Source organism: Myotis daubentonii, chromosome 7 (assembly GCF_963259705.1).
Source record: "Myotis daubentonii chromosome 7, mMyoDau2.1, whole genome shotgun sequence".
In the NCBI taxonomy this organism is placed as follows: Eukaryota; Metazoa; Chordata; class Mammalia; order Chiroptera; family Vespertilionidae; genus Myotis; species Myotis daubentonii.
Window position 1 is genome coordinate 86,161,277 of NC_081846.1, and position 22,582 is coordinate 86,183,858.

General features: G+C 44.0%; 1 protein-coding gene across 10 annotated transcripts in view; it reads left to right on the top strand.

The window, feature by feature from the left end:
- Positions 1-968: 968 nt before the first annotated feature.
- Positions 969-22,582, top strand: part of PTPN4 (protein tyrosine phosphatase non-receptor type 4) — a 230,908-nt gene continuing 209,294 nt past the window's right edge. For 4 of the 10 annotated variants that reach the window (XM_059704687.1, XM_059704691.1, XM_059704690.1 and 1 more), the window contains exon 1: positions 4,522-4,622. Coding sequence is in view for 2 of the 10 variants with exons in the window: in XM_059704692.1 (XP_059560675.1) it covers positions 4,538-4,622 (85 nt within the window). In the remaining 8 variants the exon portion in view is untranslated. Of the gene's footprint in view, positions 1,666-4,521; positions 4,623-22,582 lie in introns of those variants that run through there. The other 6 variants (XM_059704692.1, XM_059704696.1, XM_059704697.1 and 3 more) reach the window with 6 other exon arrangements.

Here is a 22,582-nt window from a genome sequence, read left to right on the forward strand (position 1 = left end):
GAGCGAGAGCAAGAAAAGCATATTTAAGGAAGAATGAATGAGCGCAGGCTGGAACTAAGTTCTGGGAAGGAAAGTGAGAAGAGATAAAGCAGGAAAAATATGGACTGACAAGTTGTCTTTTTAAAATGGAAAAACTGAAGGGAGGTGCGAGGGAGAAGAGGGTCAATAGTAATCACTGTCTTTCACAGATTTGTATCAATTTGCACGATTTTATCTTGAGAAAACCACAGCTGATTACTAAACAGGCATTGTGTTGGCTTTGAAGGAGCGTGTTGAAAGAATGCTTGTAGGAAGGCTAGCTCTGGTGAGGAGCTGAAGCTAAGAGCAGGACGAGCAAAAGGCGACAGGCTACCGACAAGTGCACTGACAAAAGAAATGAATGCAAAGAAGTGTGAAGGTTCCCAAATCTCCCCTTGCAGCATTTCAGCTGAGATCACCTAGCCCGTAGGTATCTGCATCTGTCTTATCACCGATGTTTGTATTTTCAATAAAATATTCGAATGCACCTGGGAAAAAACCCTGGAGAGATAACACTAAATTCATATGTGTTACTGGAGTTAATTAATTCATTTTTTTAAAAGCACACCATCCTGCCACATAGAAGACACCCAAACATGTTTCATAAATGAACGTTTATTCTTTGTTTTAGAGACTATGTTTAGGATAGGAAATGATTCCAAACTGCATACTAAACCTATATTCTCTGTTAGCACGTAAGTTGTGAAGACCTGGCCCAAAAGGTCCGATTTTCCTCTTTAAAACTTGGGTTTCGAGCCCCTCCGACCGGTCCCCTAGGTCAGTAGGCACAGCGGGGTTGTCGATGTTCTAATAACCAATCACTGCGGGGCCAAGGGGCGGAGCCACAGCGCCCCACCCCCTCCTCCAACCACCCTCCCCGCCCTCACAGGTCCGGCCCCCTTCGCACCTGCGTGTCCGCCGGCGCACTGGCTGTGCCACCGCTCCCTCCTGCGCTAGCGGCAAAGGGGTTTGGCCTCACCTCTCGCGAGATCGCCTGGTGCTGCTGCGGCCGCCGCTCCGGGGCGCTGACTGGCGGCGTCTGCGCAGCCGCCATGTTCGGTTGCTATGCTGTGGCCTGGGAGACGGAGTGTGCTTGAGGGAGGAGGAGGAGACCTGGGAGGAGGAGGAAGAGGGGGAGGAGGCAAGGGAGGCGGGAGACCGAGCGCCTCTCGCATTCGCACTCAGCAGCGCAGCCCGAGAGTACCCGCTCGCTCACGCCGCGCCGCGCGCTTTTCCGCTCCTCACGGCCCCCCCATTGTTCTCCCAGGACGCCTGGGTCCCCGGGGTGGAACTCCGGCCTGAGCCGGGGAGGGGAGAAACTTGGCTTTGGCCGAGGGTCGGCGGTTGGGGGCCGGGCCCCTCCCGGGGCTCCCCTCCCCCACGGCACTTTTGGGGGGTGCGGATTAGGTCATCCCCGCAGGAAGGTGGGAGCGCGCCCTCCGGTCTCCCGGCGGCGCCGGCCCGCGCGCGGCAGCCCCGCAGGATGAGGTGGTGCCGGCCGCTCCCGGCCCTGGCGCGGCCGCTGCGGCGGCGGGTGCTGGGGGGGCGCTGAGGGAGCCCCCGGCACGGCGCGCGGACGCGCTTCTCCCCGCCGCCGGCCGCGAGGCTTTTCTTCTCCAGCCGGGAGGACGCGGCTGTGACCCGAAGGTAAGAGGCTCTCGGGTGTCATGCGCGAGGCTGTTACCTGGGGCGAGTGTGGCTCTTGGGAAGCGAGCCAGGTAGGGCCATCCCGAGGTGCCAGGTTAATTTAAAAGGCAGGGGAAAGGGTGCCCCCGGCCCCCCGCACCATGCAGCCCTCCTTCCGGTAGGTACCTCTGCTCTCGGCCCCCGGGGTAAGAGTTGAGATCTGTGACAGGTGAGCGGAACAAGGGATGGGATGGGTGCGGGGATGGGTGCGCCACGGGACCCAAACTCCAAGGAAGGTTTTAGAATCGTCTGAGTTTTACAGCGCTGATAGGAGGCCCCCTTTTATTTTTTATTTTTATTTTTTTTGATTGGCTCACATGAGCGCGGCTTGCAGGCTGCATAGACGGACTCCCTACGGTTGAAGTTTGTAAGTTTCATGATCCTACCGGTATATACTTGCATTTAAGACTCTGTAGTTGGGGCAAAAAAAAAAAAAAAAAAGTTGAGATGTAGCTAAAGAGACGTACCGATGCATTTCGCAGCGGTTCCTTAAAATGGAACAGCTTACAATTGAGCAGATAATGTTTGCATGTTTCTGAGAAACTTAGGATGGGATTGGGGTTGCATTATTTAGGGGCACCACTGCGATCTGCACCAGGACCATCTGTAGGATTTCCAAGCCCTTGTTCTAGGAGAACCTGTACATATACACTATGCCAACTGCTTTCGAATCAGGAAATTTGAATGCTAATAGATTTATGTGACCAGATTTTAGACCCAGTTAAAACAATGCAGTTTAAAACATGTTTGGGGGTGGAGGGACCCCAGAAAACCAATGTATTCTTCTTGTAAAAGACGGTTTAAGTAGAAAGGAAGACTGTCCTTTAAAAAAAAAAAAAATCCTGATTTTGGATCCTTAAGGAGCCTGAGAAAAAATTATTCTTTTTTTTTTTTTTTTAAAACGGGGAGGAGACAACCTTAAAATAAATGATTATTCAGAGCCCAAAGTGTGCTTAATGGGAGATAGATAGGTATAGCAGTTACATCTTGAATTTGATGAATATAAATTCAACCTATAAATTAAAAAAAAGACTTTATAAGCAAATGTTTGTGTATTTGTACAGAATGTCTTTACTAACTCTTAATAAAAGAGTGCAATCATTTTGTGGACCCCACCATTTTTGGTCAGAATAAATTCGTGCTCCAATTTACCACAAAAAACTCTCTTCTTTTTTTTTTTTAATGGCACACATATCTTTGTTACTGTTTTTGCACTGAAACATGTGCGTGGTCCCATAATATGATCTTGAGTGGTTTATAAGAAGAGAAACATGTTTTTGTTTTTGTACATGGGAATATTTGTTATTTAGCTCATCTATTTTAAACATTTGGCAAAAGATTTTGAAAACACAAGGAGCCACAATTTTGTAGTTTGTAAATAATATTGAGTAGTTTAAAGTTTATTAAGATAGAAAAATCACAGGTTCCTCAAAAGCAGCAATGAATGAGGATATGCCTGCCTTATTGCTTATTTTCTAACCTGCTTAGCTTGTGGGTATTGAATTGTTTCAGACTTTTTTTTTTCTTGTGTTCTAATTGAATATCTTCAAATATTCCTAGTAACTTTGTTACTTTAAATTTGTGACACCCAATTTCTAATTTAGGCTAGGCATAAAACCAGCATTGATTGAACACACTTGCTAAAAATACTTTCTGGGTCAGATGTATTCAGAATGCAGCCTCAGGAAAATTCATTGGAACTATTCTACCGTGACCAATGTACACTTCATTATTATTGAAGGATTTAAAAAAAACTATAGACTCTTACACAGTTAGGTTGTATAACTCAGGCATAGAAGCCTTTTTTTTCTCTTAATGTATAAAATACCTTATGTGGGATAGTAATAAAAACCTAAATAATTTTCTTAAATATGTGTGAACCCCCATGGATTATTAAACTCTGTGATTTGTATATTAAATATCTTTTAGTTTTGTCTACTAAACATAATTTGAGTTGTAAAGGACAGTACAGTATGCAGTGTTATCTACTTCCTATTTATGACATTCTAAATTCTATAAGGGGATCAGTGGTTTTTTAGTAATCTTTAAGGAGCAAAATAAGAGACTACCAGATAATTTCAAGGAGACGCTGTTATTGACTGTTGTTGAGAGGACTTTTTTTCTCCCTCTGAGAGTTAATATGGTCAGTTTGAAATAACAAAGTTTTAAAAAATATGTAGAAATTTTGTTTGGTAGAAGTTTTGTTTGGTGGAAATTTGGTGGAAGTTAAGACATGTGTTTAAAAGTTCTGCTTTAATTCTTTATGTTATTAGGAATATAAAATTGGTAATCTCATTAGAAACGGCAAGTTATGTGACTTTAGCTAAATATGAATTGTTCCTTCTAAATAAAATATAGTATTGGCAGAAATTTACTGGTTATAAACTGAGTTGAATTTTGTTGTTTTTCTGGGTTAATAACATGCATGTTGTAAAGTTTTTTATATGCTGTAGTCTAGTTTTGTTAAATTTGTCAGTTCACTAGATTAAGCTGTGAAGCCTTGAATACTGGTTTAGCATTCTGGAGATCCTTTCACCCTCCCGGAAAGTAGTACTGTAGGGGGAAAGTGTTATTTCTTCATTTAACATCCAGTTATTAGTACAGATGGTGAGAAGTAGAAATGTTGTAGAATCGACTTTATTGGTGTAGAATTACATTACTTATGAACAGAGTAATATATTTTCCTTTGTATGATCAGTCAGTATAGTGATATTTAAAATAGGATGGAAAACAGAGGGGCAATTTATTCCATTCTCTTCCACTTTATTAGAGGCATTTCCCTCTACATTCCTTCTTAATTTCATTATTCCTAAATAGAAGCACTGGAAGAGAGATGCAAGTATTTGAAGAAATTGTTAGGAACAGAAGAAAATTAGGTACTGTGGATTATCTTGAAGGGAAGGAAGATACTAATTTGGGTGAGTTATTGTGTTTGTATCTTTTAACAAGGAGGTTATATTGAGGAGTAGGGGGAAAAAAGGATCCAGAAGGGAAGTGTTTATTGTCTTTTATGTGCCAGACAGTATAAAGGGGCTTTTCGTGTTATCCCACGTAATCTTCAAGTACACTTTGTGAGGAAGGTATTAATAATCTCCTGCTTTTCCCTTCTCCTCCCCAGATGAGGGCAAGGAGAAATTAATTTGTCTAGGATCACACTGCTAGTAAGTAGGATTCAAATTAGGTCTGTCTGGCTCTGAAGCTTATTCTTTAGATCATGGTGCCAGGTGAACTTTCTGCAGTGATGGAAGTACAGTAAGTCTAAGTCCTCACTTAAAGTCATAGATTGCTTCTGTGACTTTAAGGAAAATGACGTATAACGAAACCAACTTTACCATAGGCGAACTGATATAAAAAAGGGTTAAGTTCTTAAGGCATCTCATCAACAAAACAGCATTAAACTAAACGACGTTATTCTTTTTTCTGCACTGTCAGATGTGGTAGCCATGTGCAGTATGGAACACTCAAAAATGTGACTATCGTGCCCGAGGAACTGAATTTAAAATTGTATTGAATTTTGGCCCTGGCAGGGCAGCTCAGTTGGTTAGAGTGATGTCTGATACACCAGGGTTGCGATCCGGATCAGGGCACATAAAAGAGTCAACCAGTGAATGCACAAATAAGTGGAACAACAAATCAATGTCTGTCTGTCTCTCTCTCTCCCCCTTAGTCTCTGTAAAAATCAATTATAAATTTAAAACATTTGTATTTAATTTTAACCAGTTTAAATTTAAATAACCAGATGTTGCTAGTAGCTACAATATTGGACAGCACAGCTTTAGATCTTACTGCCTAGAAAATCTGAGTTTTAATTTTTTAATATTGAATCTTTTAGCTGTATATGACATTAGGCAAGTTATTTAGTTCTTGAGCATCAATTTAATTCATTTTGAAAATGAAGAGGTGGTCACTAAAAGGTTATCTCCAGCATCCTTCTTGCTCTAAACTTATACTCCCTCTGTCCCATAATGATAGTAGCAGTTGATGAATGTAATTTGTCCCATAATAATAGTAGCAAAAGAAAATAAATAGACTGCAACATTTATTATCAAAAAAGTAGATTAAATTAATAAATTAAAAATAGTACTCCTAATTTTTATTTTGAGTGTTCAGATAGTTTCTGGATTTGTCAACAATTTCGTTACTGCATTTTAAACTTGTAGGTAGGATCCCTTGGCTGCGGAGCTTTGCTTTCCCTATATGGGTGAGCTTAAAATCATTAGAGCCATCGTTCTTCATTGCTTCCAGCATAACTTGTTGAAGTGACAGAAACGTATTATCCAGTATTTCGGGAGAAATATTATCAAAGGCTAATATGGTGCCTCTTCTGCTAAGAGGAATATGTTTAAGTTTTTTAAGTTTTTCTCCATAATCTTTGCATTTACGTCCACAGTTTTGTTTTTTCAAAGAATCAACATTAGCATAAGATTCTCCTTGACAATTATTTTCGGAAACACGTTTCCAAATCCTTGATATGGTCATTCTGTTGCACTTAAATTGTTTTGCAGCTAACGTAATTGCACCTTTCTGCAACTTTTCCTTTTTCTATTGATGCATCAATAGCTGGACAATCGCAACTCGATCTTTGCTTGAAAACTTTTTCATCTTTTACAGTGGGTTGATATTCAACCGAAATAAAACAATTGATTTCGATCAGCGGATGAAATTAGAAAAATAGTTATAATTCGTAATAATTAGATTAACCTAAAAATTGAAAGATGTGTCAAAACAAATGACAGATGCCATGAAACATTGATTTTGATCGAAGGCTTCATAATTTTGCGCTACAACATAACTTACAGCTGCATTCGCCAATAATTCCCGTTTAAATATTCACTTGCTACTATTATTATGGGACAGAGGGAGTATGATTCTTATTAAAATGTACAGTGGCATTTAATATTCACAAACATATCTGAAAGTCCTTCCTCCCCAATATACTCACCCATTATATAAAGACTAGAGGCCTTATGCACGAAATTCATGCAAGAGTAGGCCTTCCTTCCCCCGGCTGCCGGCACCAGCTTCCCTCTGGCACCCGGGACCTGGGCTTCCCTCACAGCCCTGGCTTCATCCGAAGGTTGGCCTGAAGGATGTCTGGTCTAATTAGCATATTATGGTTTTATTATTATGGATTTTTATTGTTTAGTCAGTTTCTCTTTTTTACCAGAGTACGTATAAAAGATAATGGATTATTCCTCTCCATCCCCAGTTGTTTGGTGAAACACTGTGTAACCAAAGGCTGTACCTTGGAACAAAGTTTGGATCTTTAAAGACCATATTTCAGCAGGCTACCTTCCCATTTAAGAATATGGTATAGTTCTCTGTTGCTTATCAGATTAATCCCAAACTTATCTGCTTGGCCTTGAAGGCTTTCCACCAACTTCATCTCACCCTGTTTCTCCTTCTTGCTTAAAAAGAAAACATTTTTGTTTTTTCCTTTGCCCTTGATTCCTCAGTTTAAACATTCCTAACTGTCTCCAATCCATATGTCTTCTCTTCAGGTATTCCTCAAAATTCACCTTTTTCTGGAAGAATGCTGTTTAATCCAGTCATAATGACTAGATTTTGAATCCTGGTAATAAGCACCTTGGGGTTAATATGTGATTGTTTAGATATTTCAATTGAGTACATCCTTCTTAAGTTTTTATGTTACCTACTCTGTCTTTAATGGAAATGCAAAAAAATTAAAATTGGGGATTGTTTCTTTTGTTTTGCCTCATGAGTTTAGTCTATTGTTTATCAATTCTGCTTTAAAAAGTTGCTAATTTTTAAAAAGGATAATTAGTGTAACAACATTCACCCTTAATCACCACTCTAATAGATGTTTTTGTTTCCTTCCAGGCAGTTGTCCATATTTTTAAAAATAAAGGTGTGTGGTAGAGATATAATTTGAGTTTAATATACTGGAAATATTGTATATCAGGGGCAATGTAATGTAGGGAAAAGCTGACACACTTTGGACTTAGATCTGGGTTGGAATCTGGTCTCAAAATCCTTGGGCAAATTATATAACCTCTGAGCTTACTTCCTTAACTATGAAATTAGGATAATACGTGGCCTTGAATTGTGAGGATTAATGTACTCTATATAAAACATCTGGCACTATTTTTTTAAAATAAAAGAGATCAATAGAGTAGCTGATAACATTTTTTCTCATTTTTCCGTTCCCATTGTCATAACTTAAACAGTTGCTTTGACATTTCACATGATTTATTGATCAGGGGATTGATTTAGTCATTTACCTTTTGTTAAACATTTTGGTTATTTCTAAAGCTTCCAATGTTCTAATCTGCATTGAATATATTTGTGCTTGTTTGTTTCCTCAGTCTAAAACCCTAGGACTGGGAAAGGGGTCCAGTGGTATGAATATTTCTATGACAAATATTTCTTTTATAAAACAATGGGTGTTCTTGCTTTGGAAAAATGCTAATGCTAATTTGGTTGTAAAATTGTACCTCATTATTTTAATTAATGTATTCTGAAAAATTGGTTGCCCTTGCCTGTGTGGCTCAGAGCATTGTCCCATCACAGAAAGGTCACGAGTTTCATTCCTGGTCAGGGCACATACCCAAGTTCCAGGTTTGATTCCCCAGTCCAGGTGCATGAGAGAGGCAATCAATGAATGCTTCACTCTCAAATTGATGTTTTTTCTCTGTCTCTCTCTTTTCCTTCCTCTCTCTCTCAAATCAATAAAAAAGCATGTCCTTGGGTGAGGATTAAAAAAAAAAAGAAAGTAAAATATTTGGCTTATTGGTGAATTATGTAGTGGACATTTATATATAACTCGAGGCCCGATGCACGAAATTCATGCACTGAGGAGGGGGGGGATCCTCAGCCTGGATTGTGAGAGGGGGCCGGCCAGGCCAAGGGACCCCACCAGTGCATGATTAGGGCTGGAAAGGGAAGCGCGAGGTTGGCCAGCCAGGGAGGGACCGTGGGAGAGCTCCAGGGCCTGTCTGGCCTGTCTTGCTCAGTCCTGATCGGCCAGACCTCAGCAGCAAGCTAACCTACCAGTCAGAGCATCTGCCCCCAGGTGGTCAGTGCATGTCATAGTGACTGGTTGACTGTCTGCCCCCTGGTGGTCAGTGCACATCATAACGACTGGTCAACTGTCTTCCCCCTGGTGGTAGTGCACATCATAGTGAGTGGTTGAGCAGCCTTAGCATATCATTAGCATATTATGCTTTGATTGGTTGAATGGCTGACTAGACACTTACCATATTAGGCTTTTATTATATAGCATGTTAATTAAACATTTGAATGTCTATTATAGGGATCAATGATACACATGATTTTGCCCTTGAGCTCAAATTCTAGGTGGTAACACATGTCAACAAACAATTACAATTCAGAGTGACAAGTGTAATAAGATGTGGGGGAAGCAGCAGTAGCATTTGAGCAGTGTCTTGGAGGATGAGTTGGACTTGATCTGGATAGAGAGAACAGCATGTACAAAAAGTCAGAAGTATAAAAGGATGCATAGTGTGTTTGGAGAAATGCAAGTTGTCTTGTACATGTCTGTCTCTGTCTATGGGATGGGTATTGGTATCTGATTTTGCGTGTGAATCTGTGAGCATGTATGTGTGTGTTAACTATGGTAGGAGAGGAAAGGTTGTGAGGCTCCTTGTTTGGGTGATGAGTGGGATCATATTAAGACCTTTAGAACAGAGCTTTCCAACTAGCTGGTAGGCCATGAATGGTTTACCGTTAATGCTAAGAGCAAGATGCCTGTCAGTCTAAGGGACTGGGCATATTGGAGCCCCCCACATGGTTTCTTTTGACCTTGAATCATCTCCTTTGCTTGTCCCAGTGTGCTGAAAGCATTTTTTCTTTGATGCCAAGTTGGGCAAAGGATTGGTAAAAGCACTGTTTTAGAGGCTATAAGTATTGGAAAGTTTATGATACCTACACATCCCTGCCATTCCCACTGTGTAATAAAAAATAAAACCAGTACTAAATCCTAAAATAAGCATAAAAGATGTCAAATGTCAAGTCCATCCATCCCACCCACCCCCAGTAATTACTACTTCATTGGTGTGTGTGTGTGTGTGTGTGTGTGTGTGTGTGTGTGAGAGAGAGAGAGAGAGAGAGAGCGAGCGAGCGAGCGAGCTTTTTGGTGCTTCTGCATTGCTAGTGCCTTCACACATGTTTAATTTTCCTCTTAGAAAATCAACATTTACATTGGGGAGCAATTATAGGTACTTAAATAAAAGGACGATAACGTTAGATTAAGTTTTGAAAAGGAACTCCATTTTTTAGATAATGATGCAAGGATGTAAGGATGGTGCAAAGATAAGGTTAAAATTGGAGCAGAGAGACCAGTGAGGATGCTCTTGCTGTGGTCTAGGTGAGAGATAGTAAGAACTGGAAATGGAGAGATATGGAAATAAAAATTGGATTTGAAAAACTGAAAACTTATTAGGTAGTTTTTCTAGAACTGAGAGTCCATTTGGATGTAGGGGAAAGAGGAAAAGAGTGATGATGACTTTAAGATTTTTTTCATTTGAGCAGCTGGGAAGGAAAGGCCAAATAATTTTTTTTAGTACCTGTAGTAAGCCAGGCATTTTGCACCAAGGTCATCATAAGTTCTTACTGACTTTTAAAAATTAATTTATTTTAAAGTAATTTCAAACCTACAGAAAAGTTGCAAAAACAGTATAAAAAGCCTCCAAATTCCCTTCAACCAATTAATTTTTTCTTGACCTATTATTGAAACTTAAAATTTTTTTAAATAAGACTACTTTTTAAAAGCATTTTTAGGTTTACAGCAAAGTTGAGGAGAAGGTACAGAGATTTCCTATAAACCCTGTTCCCACACATGACCTTCAACCAAATTTTAACATTGTACTACATATATACTATGTGTATATACAAGACTAGAGGCCTGGTGCACGATATTCGTGCACTGGGGAGGATGGGAAGATGGTTTCTCAGCCCAGCCTGCGCCCTTTCACAGTCTGGGAGCCCTTGGGGGATGTTGGGCCTAAGCTGCAATCAGACATCCTTAGCGCTGCCACGGAAGTGGACCACTGCGCTCATCAACCGTCAGCTCAATTCTGGCTGAGCGGCGCTCCCCCTGTGGGAGCACACTGACTACCAGTGGGCAGCTCCTACGTTGCGCGTCTACCCCCTCGTGGTCAGTGTGTCATAGTGACCAGTTGTTCCGCCATTCGGTCGATTTGCATATTACCCTTTTATTATATAAGATATAAGATGAGCCTGCAATATCATGTACTTGGCTCACTGTAGTGGGCTCAGTGAGAGCCCACTTTCCAGATGCCCAAAGACAGAATCTTGACATCATCTTTGATCCTTTTCCTCTTTGTGGTATATCTTACTGGATTCTCAAATTTCAGCAAATGAGACCTGATTATCTCATTTCTGGTCTCTTATTTTTATTACTGCTTCCAGTCATTTGAGAGGAATTCACCATTTCTAATCTCATTAAACTTTTTCTGAACCATTTGAGAGCAAGTTGCAGACATAATGCCCATCACTCCTAAATAATTTAGTGTGCATTTACCAAAACATGGACAGTCTCTTATGTAACCACCAAATCAGGAAGTCAACATGATACAACACTACCTTCAGATCCCCAGATGCCATTCAAAATTTTCAACTGTTCCAGCATTGGCTCTCTTTACTTCTTGGTCCATGGTTCAATCCAGGATCACACATTGCATTTAATTATCATGTCTCTAGTCTCCATCAGTTTGAAATAGTTCCTCAATATTTCTCTGTCTTTTATGACCTTGACTTTTTTTATTCTGCTATAATAAAACTTAACTTTGGTCCATCCAGTGATTGCTCATGGCCATACTGAATGCATCGTTGGCAGGAATATCATAGAAATGATATACTATTCTTAGAGTATTACAAGGAGACATACATTGATATTTAACTTTGAACACCTAACCTTAATACCTTGTTAATTCATGTCTGTCATAAAGTCATCATTTTTCCTTTTGTAATTGGTAACTCTTTTTGTGGGACGATCTCCAAGACTGTGCCAGTATTCTGTTCCTCATCAAACAAACCTCTATCCACCAGACTTTGGGTCCACTGATGACTTCTGCCTGAATCAGTCACTACTATGAAGGTTGCCATCTGCATTTATTAGTTGATTTGCTAGTGAAAATTAAAAACAGATGTTTCCCTTTTCCCCCATTCACGCACTCATTTATTTACATCAATATGTACCCGTGGATTTTTGTTCCTATTCAGTGGGTTTTATTAGTTACCACATTTTATTTTATTTTGATGTGCAAATTGCCCTAGATTTGGCTAATGGGAGCTCTTTAAGGTGGCTCCTGTGTCTTTCTGACATGTCCCATCCTTTGAGTATTTCCTTACTTCCGGGCACGAGATGTTCCAGACTTATTTTTGGCCTTTTCCTGTCCCAGCTCTGGAATCATGGATTTTCCCAAGGAATCCTGATTTCTTTTCGTGGAGGTGGTATTTAGAAATGTAGACTTGGATGCCTAATGTGCTCATTCTGTTGGAGTATTATTACTTCCAGGGTGGGCAGAGGTAGGAAATATGTGTATTATAGGTACACATCTGAATCTCTTCCTACATCTGTGTATATGTATTTTTAAAAATTCACACTGATACATCCAATTCTAATCCAACACCTGAGGGTTCTTTCTAGTCTTGCCCTTTCTGTATTTATAAATCTCTTCTCCAGCAGCGAGAAATTGACTCCCATTATCCTCAGTATATGTATCCTCAGTATATGCTCAAATTCGTATATTTTCTAATTTCCCAACCCCAGGCTAGTTGTCCCTTCCGCCACCTCTGAGGCCTATGGCATGGGTCCTCAAGGATGTGTTCCAAGTTCCTGCTAAGAAGGGAATGGAGCTTCTCATTTAATCTTTTTATTTCCCTCATTTAATCCAAGCAAAAATTTGTTACAAACATGTTATCTCCAGTTTTAAAGGAGAGCATAGCCAAAATTCAGAAAAATGTGTGGCTTTGGGCATGTTATGTAAATAGTAGAGCAAATATTTTGAATTCAGATATGCATGAGGCTGAAGCATCTTTGCTGGGTTGTTTTTTTGTTTTGTTTTGTTTTGTTTTCCTCCTGTACTGCATAGCCTCTGACTACCTGAAAATAGTTTAGAATTCAAAATGGCAGGGTTTAGGATGGCATATAGGTGGTTGTTGAAGCACCAATTACTGCTTATGAAGTTTGTGTCAATTTAGGAAGAGAGTCACTGACAGCCCCTACCACTATTATTTAAAGGTTAAGAGTTATCAGGAAGTGAAGAAGCCAGTAAAGAAGATAGAATGGTGGTGAGAGAGGAGAGTCTAGTTGTGTGGTAAAAGGTGGTAGAAGGAAGGAGTTACAGGAAGGTGTCAGATGCTGAAAGAGGTAACAAAAATGCTTTGAATGTGACTATTGAACAGTTATCGATGTCCTTAAGCTAGTTGGTTTTCAGGTGTGTTTAGGCAGGCTAGCTGTATTAGAATCAAGTGAGATACTGATTAAAATGATCAGTTGCTCAGGTTTCATCACACACCTTTTGGATTCTTAAAAGGGTGGATGAGGAGTGAGGAAGAGTTGCATAGGAGATCTGCTTAAATGCTGCTACAGTTTGAGGTATACTAAAGTTTAACATTCATTGTCTTATTAGAGGAGTTATAAGACGGGTGTGATAAGAAACTAAGTTGAGGAAACTAGACGTACAATGAATAGAGACCAGAAAACTCTTAAGAAATGTGGTCATAAGAGAAGAAGAAAGATCTTTTGTGTCATGAAGAATAGGGGAACAGAACCAAGAAAAACAAATTTTCTTAGAATTAAGAGAAAGCAACCATAGTGGTTATTTGAAAAGTGGGTAAGTAAAACTAGGTAGCAATACCTGCTATCAAAGAAATGAACAAACTTTGTTAATTACCTGGGCTGGCTCCCTGATCCATTTCAGATGATTGCCATCTTATGTTGAGTCTTTGGAGTGATCCGAGGGTAATTGTTAATCTTATTTTATTAACCCTTTGCGGTTGTTTGTCTACTCTCAGCCACCAAAGCTTTTTTACCATTCCAGTCGTATGTCTGCTCTCAGCCACCACAGCAAGGAACCGTACGAATCTTAACTCTATTCATTCATGTATCAGTTCATAATTTCTCTGAAAGCTCTTAAGTGTCTAAGCGACCTTGTCACGAACCAAAGCATTGCCCCGACAAATCGGAGATATCGAAACTCAATATAAACAAACGCGATCGTTCCACACTCGCCATGCAAAACACCATGGCGAGTCTGTCGCCTTTTGAGAGTGAAGAAATCGACAAGCTTTGGAGATACTTCGCAGAATTTCAAATAAAGCTTTACAAATTACGTTTAACTGTAATTAGGCATTCTCGCTTGTTATTTCAAAATAATACTCCAAAATGGCAAAAAGAAAGTTACCGAAAGAAGTGTACTGCGAATCTGAAAGTAACGATGAAGAGTTTTATTTTGGCACCTTGAATACTGACTCTGACGTAGAAAGTGATAATGTTTGTAGTGATTCTACTAGTAGTGACGTAGTTCCAAAAAAGAATTAATAAATCTTGTTTATCCTTCATAATCTTGCATGTTGTGTATCACTGCTCTTTCAATGGAAAATAATTCCGACCAGTACGACACCCATGTCCAAATTTAATATGCCCTCAAAGGGTTAATAGTTAAATTTATATCTTTCCTTTTTTGTTAAACAATTGTTAATTAGAAGAGCTTTCCTCATTTCTATAAAAACTTGAATTTTTTCTTTATTATTGAATTTATTGGGGTGACATCCTATATAATAATCCTATATGATAAAAGGCTAATATGCAAATAGACTGAATGGTGGAACAACCAAACAACTGGTCGCTGTGACATGCCCTGACCACCAGGGGGCACACATGGCACATGGTGGGCGTTGGCCGTGATGGGATGGTGGAGGAGGTGAGCTGGGGCTCCAGACCAAGGCGGGGTGCTGGTCAATGTCATTGGGACAAGTCTCTGGTGGTTATTGAAAATTCTTTACTCCCTCACACCGCAGTCCCTCCTGGTGCTCGCACCTGCTGCTGGCACTGGAGCCGCAGCTCACACGCAGTATCAGCACCCAGCACTGGCCCCAATCGCTCAGTGCCATCAGTAGGTGCGAGTGGGGGCTGCAGGTCCCAATTGCCCCTCAGGGCTTCTCCACGTCCCCCTGCTACAGCCCGGCTTACACCCATTGCTGGTGCCGGTCCTGCTTTTGCACCCTCAGCTAGTGCTGGAGCCGCCAATCACACCTGCTGCTGGTGCCCAGCGCCAGCCCTGCTTGCACCTATTGCTGGCGCTGGCCCCAATCACTCCACACCATCATTGGGTGCGAGTGGGGCCGGTGCCATCAGCATGTGGGAGTGGTGGTGGCGGGAGCTGGGCTGCTGGCAGATGGGGGATCGGACCAGAGGCTATGACAGGAGGGGCCGGACAGGGGCGCAGAGATGGGCCAAGACCCAACCTGTGCCCACTGCAGCCTCACGGCCCACAGTTCCTTTCAAAGTGCATGAATTCGTACACTGGCCCCCTAGTTGGTTAATAAAATTATGTAGGTGTCTGTTGTACAATTCTATAATACATCATCTGTGTATTGTATTGTGTGTTCACCACCCCAAGTCCAATCTCATTCTTGAATTTTAAGTATGATTTTGTACATAGATAAGTCACCACAATACAATTTAAACATATATGCAGAATTGGAGGTGACTTCAGTTGGAAAGCATTTAGGCAATCCAGAGTCAATTTAATGTATTCTTTGAATACTAGCTAGCTGCCAGGCACCATGCTTGGCAGTGGGGTTAAAGAACAAACGGGACATGATCTTTATCTTCAAGACTAGTGACTCAGTGCATGAAATTTGTGCACATTTAAAAGGGATTTAATTAGAGGAAATATTTTAATATTGCTATTTGCTCTTCCTCTATAATTGAAGTGTCAGAGATTAAAGAAAATTAGTAAAATGTATATGAAAATCTTCCTCCTGTCAGAGTCTGGGGGACGCCATGGGAACCAGAGTCAAGTCCCCGCCCACCCACGTGCGCCTAAAAATCGTGCGAGACCTAGGCCTGGCTGCCCCATCCCCATTGGGCTAGATCCAGACCCGGCTGGGCCCAACCCCATCAAGCCCCGCCGGGTGTGGGGCATGGCCTGAGGTCCCCCAGCCCGGGCTGGGGGGTGCAGCCTGAGGTCCCCCATCAAGCCCCGCCAGGAGGGGGGCGCAGCTTGAGGTCCGCCAGCCTGGCACTGGGGTCCCTGCTGATTGCTCGTGAAGACTGATTTCTCATTAAGGCTCATTACAGGAACTCGGCCTCTGCTGTGAGTGCAGCCATCTTGTGTTATGGATTCCCTGCCCCCACTATGGGTGCAGCCATCTTGACCATCATGGTGTGACGGTCAATTTGAATATTCCTGCTTTATTAGGATAACTAGAGGCCCGGTGCACAAAAATTTGTGCACTCGGGGGGTAGAGGGGGTCCCTCAGCCCGGCCTGTGCCCTCTCGCAGTCTGGGACCCCTCGGGAGATAACTACCTGCTGGCTTAGGCCTGCTCCCAGGTGGCAGAGGGCAGGCCCAATCCCTAGGTGCAGCCCCTGGTCGGGCTCAGAGCAGGGCCTATTGGGGAGTTGGGGCGCCGCCCCCTGTCATGCACATAGCAGGGCGGATCAGGAGGTTGCGATGCCACCCTCAGTCACGCTCAGGGTAGGGCCGATTGGGGGGTTGGGGCACCACCCCCTGTCACATTCAAGGCAGGGTCGATGGGGAGGTTGTGGCGCCACCCCCTGTCATGCACAGAGCAGGGCCAGTCGGGGTTGGGGCTCCGTACCCTGTCATGCACAGAGCAGGGTCGATCAGGGGGTTGGGGAGCTCCCTCCTGTCACGCACAGAGCAGGGCTGATCAGGGGGTTGGGGAGCTCCCCCATCATGCACAGAGCAGGGCCGATCAGGGGATTGAGGAGCTCCCCCCTGTCACTCACAGAGTAGGGCCGATAGGGGAGTTGGGGCACTGCCCCTTGTCCCACACAGAGCAGGGCGTATCAGGGGGTTGGGGTGCCGCACCCTGTCACACTCAGGGCAGGGCCGATGGGGAAGTTATGGCTCTACCCCATCACACACACAGCAGAGCCGATCAAGGGGTTGGGGCGCCGCCACTGTCACACTCAGGGCAGGGCCGATGGGGAGGTTATGGCTCTACCCTGTCACACACAGAGCAGGGCCCGTGGGGGGGGGGGGTTTGGGGAGCTCCCCCCTATCAGGCACAGAGCAGGGCTGATCAGGGGGTTGGGGCGCCTTCCCCTGTCCCGAACAGAGCAGGGTGGATAGGGAAGTTGTGGCCCCGCCCCCTGTCACACACAGAGCCGCAGGGCGATCAGGGGGTTTGGTCGCTGCCCCCTGTCACACTGGTCCTGGTGCCGGGAGGCCTCATGGCTCCGCTGATCCCGGTGCTGGGAGGCATATTACCCTTTTACTATATAGGGTAGAGGCCTGTTGCATGGGTGAGGCCGGCTGGTTTGCCCTGAAGGGTGTCCTCGATCAGGGTGGGGGTCCGCACTGGGGTGCCTGGCCAGCCTGGGTGAGGGGATGATGGTTGTTTGCAGCTGGTCACACATCCTTCAGGGTGGGGGTCCCCACTGGGGTGCCTGGCCAGTCTGGGTGAGGGGCTGAGGGCTGTTTTCAGGCTGGGGGTGACTGAAGCTCCCAACAGCTCCTTTTTTTCTTTTTTCTTTTTTTTTTTATTCTGGCCAGCTTTAGCTTTGAGGCTTGGCTCCAGCTCTTAGGCCTCTGCAGCTGAAAGTAGGTTTCTGGCCTTTGCTTACAATGTTGTGAATCTGCTGGCTGAAGTCCGATGGTATTTGTTACAGAGTTTCTTAAACTTCCTGCTCAGAGTCCTGCAGCGGCAGTCGGGGAACGTTGGTTTCCTCCGTCACTGAGGCAACCAAGCCTCATGTAAGCTTCAAGCTGCCTGGCTGCCAGCCGCCATCTTGGCTGACAGTTAATTTGCATATCTCGCTGATTAGCCAATGAAAAGGGTAGCGGTCGTACGCCAATTACCATGTTTCTCTTTTATTAGTGTAGGTTAGTTTTTGGTGTACAGCATAGTGGTTAGAAAATCATGTCTTACAAAGTGTTCCCCCAGTATTTCAAGTACCCACTTGGCACCTTTCATAGTTATATTATTACTAGTAGCCCGGTGCACAAAATTCATGCATTGGGGTCGGGGGGTGGGAGAAATGGGCCCCTCAGTCTGGCCTTCACCCTCTCCAATCTGAGACCCCTCAGGGAATGTCCAACTGCCTGTTTGTGCCCACACTTTTAACAGATAACAGCTCCATTGTTGTTTCTTTCTTATGCTTAAAACCATTGGAATTAGTAGGTATTCAAAGTGTGTATACATTTTGGGGGGGACACCCTGTGTATCTCTAGTGAGCGGTGAAAGAAACCAATAGCAGATCTGGAACCCCCAGACAGGGAACCTCGCTCACTCCCCACATGTCTTCCCACTTCACTTTCCACCTTCGTGGGCAGCAGGAGAATCAACGTTTTCTCTCATTAATTTGGAAAAGCATGTCCTGTCACCCACTGCCTGGCAGGAGTGCACTAGGCCCCAAGCAAGCGAGGCTCAGTCAGGGCAGCCTTCGCTCATGGGTGCTGGCACCCAAAGTGCACATTTCTCCTCTACAGTCGCCCCGACTATCCCACTGTTTCACTGAGAGGACGGAATTCCTCTCCGCCTCTGGGTTCTTGATCTTGAACGCTGACCAAAGGCACCTCAGCGAGGGCCGCCCTCGCCCACCAGGTGTGTCTGTCTGCATCTGCTCCTGCCTCAGCACCTGCATTAACCCCCAGAGGTGATCTCGTAGCTGTACTGGCCTCCCTGGGAACAGGGCATCACCACTCCGCCCTCTCACTGTCATCTCACAGGCGCCCACCCTCAGCACCTAGAACACCAAGACACTCTCCAAAGGACATGAGCGCATCAGAGGGGATGTGTGCACATCCTGTGGGGGTGTTAGGCGTGCGGGGTTGATGGAACTGCGGTGGAGAGGCGGGGGGGAACTTGTGCACGCCTTGGTTTGCAACTGTTGCAGGCGCGGGAGGGTGACAGTGTGCTGGGGATGTTCGCATGCCAGGGGGGGATGTGCACACGGGAGGCCTCTGGCTTTGCAGATCCGCCAACCCCCGTGGTGCGGCCAGGAGGACATCAGTCTGGCTCGCCACGGTGGCTGTCCCTGCGATCCTGCACTTTCTGGGCCAGGAGGCGGAACTTGTGCAGCCACTCCTGGGCACTGATGGCCTGCAGACGCTACTTCAGCTCAGCCTGCAGGCTCCGCTTGGCGCACTCACAGCTGTCACCACCTCCATGTGGGGAGTACAGGCCGCCCTCTGCTGGCCTGCCTCCCCTGTCCAGAGGCTCTCTGTGCTGCTCACCTGCCCAGAGTGACTGGGGCTGGGCAGAAGCCAGGCGTCCTGCCCTGCCCAACCCCGGCCGATCCGCCCCTGTGTGAGCTGCTGCCCCACTGGGAAGGGTCATGGATCCAGGTCCGGGACCGTGGACAGCCTCAAGCACTGCCCCCCGCCTGGCAGGGTCACAGATCCGGGTCCTGGGACCGCTGACAGCCTGAAATACTGCCCCCCGCCCGGCAGGGTCACAGATCTGGGTCCCGGGACAGCTGACAGCTTTGCCCGCTGCCACCTGCCTTCAGTATGCAAATTAGCCGCCATCTTGTTGCTTCAGGGTGGGGGTCCCCACTGAGGTGCCTTGCCAGCCTGGATGAGGGGATGATGGCTGTTTGCAGCTGGTCACATCCCCTTCAGGGTGGCAGTCCCCACTGGGATGCCTGGCCAGTCTGGGTGAGGGGCTGAGGGCCGTTTTCAGACTGGCAGGTGACTGAAGCTCCCAACCTCTCCTTTTTTTCTTTTCTTTTTTTAATTCTGGGATTTATTTACCTTCTATGGCTGTCACTGGAGCTGAGAGCCGGCTTTAGCTCTGAGACTCGGCTCCAGCTCTGAGACCTCGGCTGCTGAAAGCAGGTATCTGGGTTTGTTCTATAATTGAAACTCTGTTGCGGTCCTGCTGGCTGAAGCCCAGCTGGGTGAAAGCAGGTTTCTGGGGTTTGTTTAGCCTCTATATTTGCAACATTGTTTCTTAGACTGCAGCTTAGAGCCCAGCAGCAGCAGGCGGTGTACCTTGGCTTCCTCCTCCACTGGAGCAAGCAAGCCTCCTGTTCGCTTCAGCTGCCTGGCTGCCGGCCGCCATCTTGGTTGGCAGTTAATTTGCATATCACCCTGATTAGCCAATAGGAAGCATGTTGGAGGTATGGTTAATTACCATGTTTGTCTATTATTAGATAGGATTGGCTCTATTCCCTATGCTGTATTTTACATACCCAGGACTAACTTGTGACTGTCAGGTTTTAGTTTTTAATCGCTTTACTTTTTTCACCTGGCCTCTCACCCCACTTTCCCTCTGGCAACCATCAGTCTATTCTCTGTACCTATGAGTCTGTTTCTATGTTCATTTATTTTGTTGTTTAGATTCCACATATAAGTGAAATAATATGGCATTGGTCTTTCTCTGTCTGACTTATTTCAATTAGCATAATATCCTTTATGTCCATCCATACTGTTGCAAATGGTAAGATTTCATTTATTTATTTTTTTTGTGGCCAAATAATATGCCATTATTTATATACATATCATAACTTTTATATATATATAAAAGTTATAACTTTTATATATACATATACGTATATATATATATATATATATATATATATATATATATATATATTTTCTTGATTTTAGAGAGGAAGGGGGAGGGAGAGAGAGAGAAACATTAACGATGAGAGAGAATCATTGATAGGCTGCCTTATGCACACCCTCTACTGGGGATGGAGCCCACAACGCCGGCATGTGCCCTTAACCAGAATTGAATCTGGGACCCTTCAGTCTGCAGGCCAACGCTCTATCCACTGAGCCAAACCAGCTAGGGCACATATCATAAGTTTTATCCACTCATCTGTTGATGAGCACTTAGGTTGCTTCCATATCTTGGCTATTGTAAATAGCACTGCAATGAACATAGGGGTGCATATAATTTTTTCAAAGTACTGTTTTGGGTTTCTTCAGATATATACCCAGAAGTGGAATTGCTGGGTCATAAGACACAAATGCCCAAAATCTTGGGTTGATCCAGGCCAACCATCAACATCAATTGCAAGGCCAAATTGCTTCAGAAAAAAGACAATGCTCTGCGTTTGGTGGGATCAGGAAGGTATGAGCTTCTAAAACCAGGTAAAACCGTTAATACTGATTGCTACCGACAACAAATAATCATGAAATGACCAGAATGTGCCAGAAGACACGGCAAAGTAATTTTGCTTCAAGATGACACACCATCATACACTTCAAAACCAGTCAAAGACATGTTAAAAGATCTGGCTTGGGAAGTATTAACCTACCTGCCGTATTCACCAGACCTTGGTCCTTCAGATTACCACTTGTTCTGATCAATGGCACATGCACTTTCTGAGCAGCACTTCAAAACATACGAAGAAATGGGAAATTGGGTCTCTGAATGGTTTGCCTCAAAACAAGAAAATTTCTATTGGGAGGGCATCCACAAATCATTTGAAAGATGGGGAAATGGTGTAGCTGGTGATGGACATTACTTTGAGTAAAGCACCTTTGATGTTTTTCTTGAAATTATAGTGTTTTCATTGATTACAAAATCCGCATTATTAACCGGTACACCTAGTACAGATGATATATTGTTTTATATTATAGAACTAGGGGCCTGGTGCATGAAATTCATGCACTGGCGGCGGGGGGGGGGGGGGTGGTCCCTCAGCCTGCCCTTAACCCTCTCGCAGTCCGGGAGCCCTCAGGGGATGTCGGACTGCCAGCTTAGGCCCGCTCCCCATGGAGAATGGGCCTAAGCCGGCAGTCGGACATCTTTAGCGCTGCTGTGGAGGCGAGGGAGGCTCCCTCCACTGCTGCTGTGCTCACCAGCCGTGAGCCCGGCTTCTGGCTGAGCGGTGCTCCACCTGTGGGAGCACACTGACCACCAGGGGGCAGCTCCTGTGTTGAGCGTCTGCCCCCTCATGGTCAGTGTGCATCAGAGACCTGTCGTTCCACTGTTCGGTCTGTTTGCATATTAGCCTTTTATTATATAGGATTATACACTTGAAGTCTATATAATGTAATTAACAAGTGTCACCCTAGTAAATGTAATTAAAACAATTTGTTAATCATATGAGTCACATTTCAAGTGTTCCAATTGTCATATGTGGCATGGCTACCAGATAGAATAGTGCAGGTTATAAGTCACAAATTTTTATTTTATGGAGAAAGAAACTGGGACTCAGAAAAATGAATGACTGTCTCAAGGTAAATCAGAACTAGACAATAACAAAATTAGGATGTTAACATTTATGGTGAATCAGTGGCTTACCAAGTTTTGTAATATAACAGCAGTTATTAATAGAAAAGAATGAGACATCTGTCTTAGGCTCTGAAAACCTTTCTTACTAAATTCCATGTGAGATAATGGGAGTAGCACAGTAACAGAAATATTTATATTTTGAGAGCTTACTGATTGATTTTATGGGTGCCCTATTTTTGCTGCATTGCCCATTCATATGTAGTCATTTCCATTCATTCATTTATGCAGTAGGTTCATTTGGACAGGGACTTAGGAACTTGACTTGAGAAGCCTTCAGGGAGAGGTTGAAAAGAATAGGCTATGCAAAACAAAATAGAACAACAACAAAGCTCTACTTATTGGTTCTCAATCTACCTATATTCCTTTTTCTATTCATGAGTTATTCCTCTGCCCTTACTGTAAAACATGTCTTATTATATCTGATT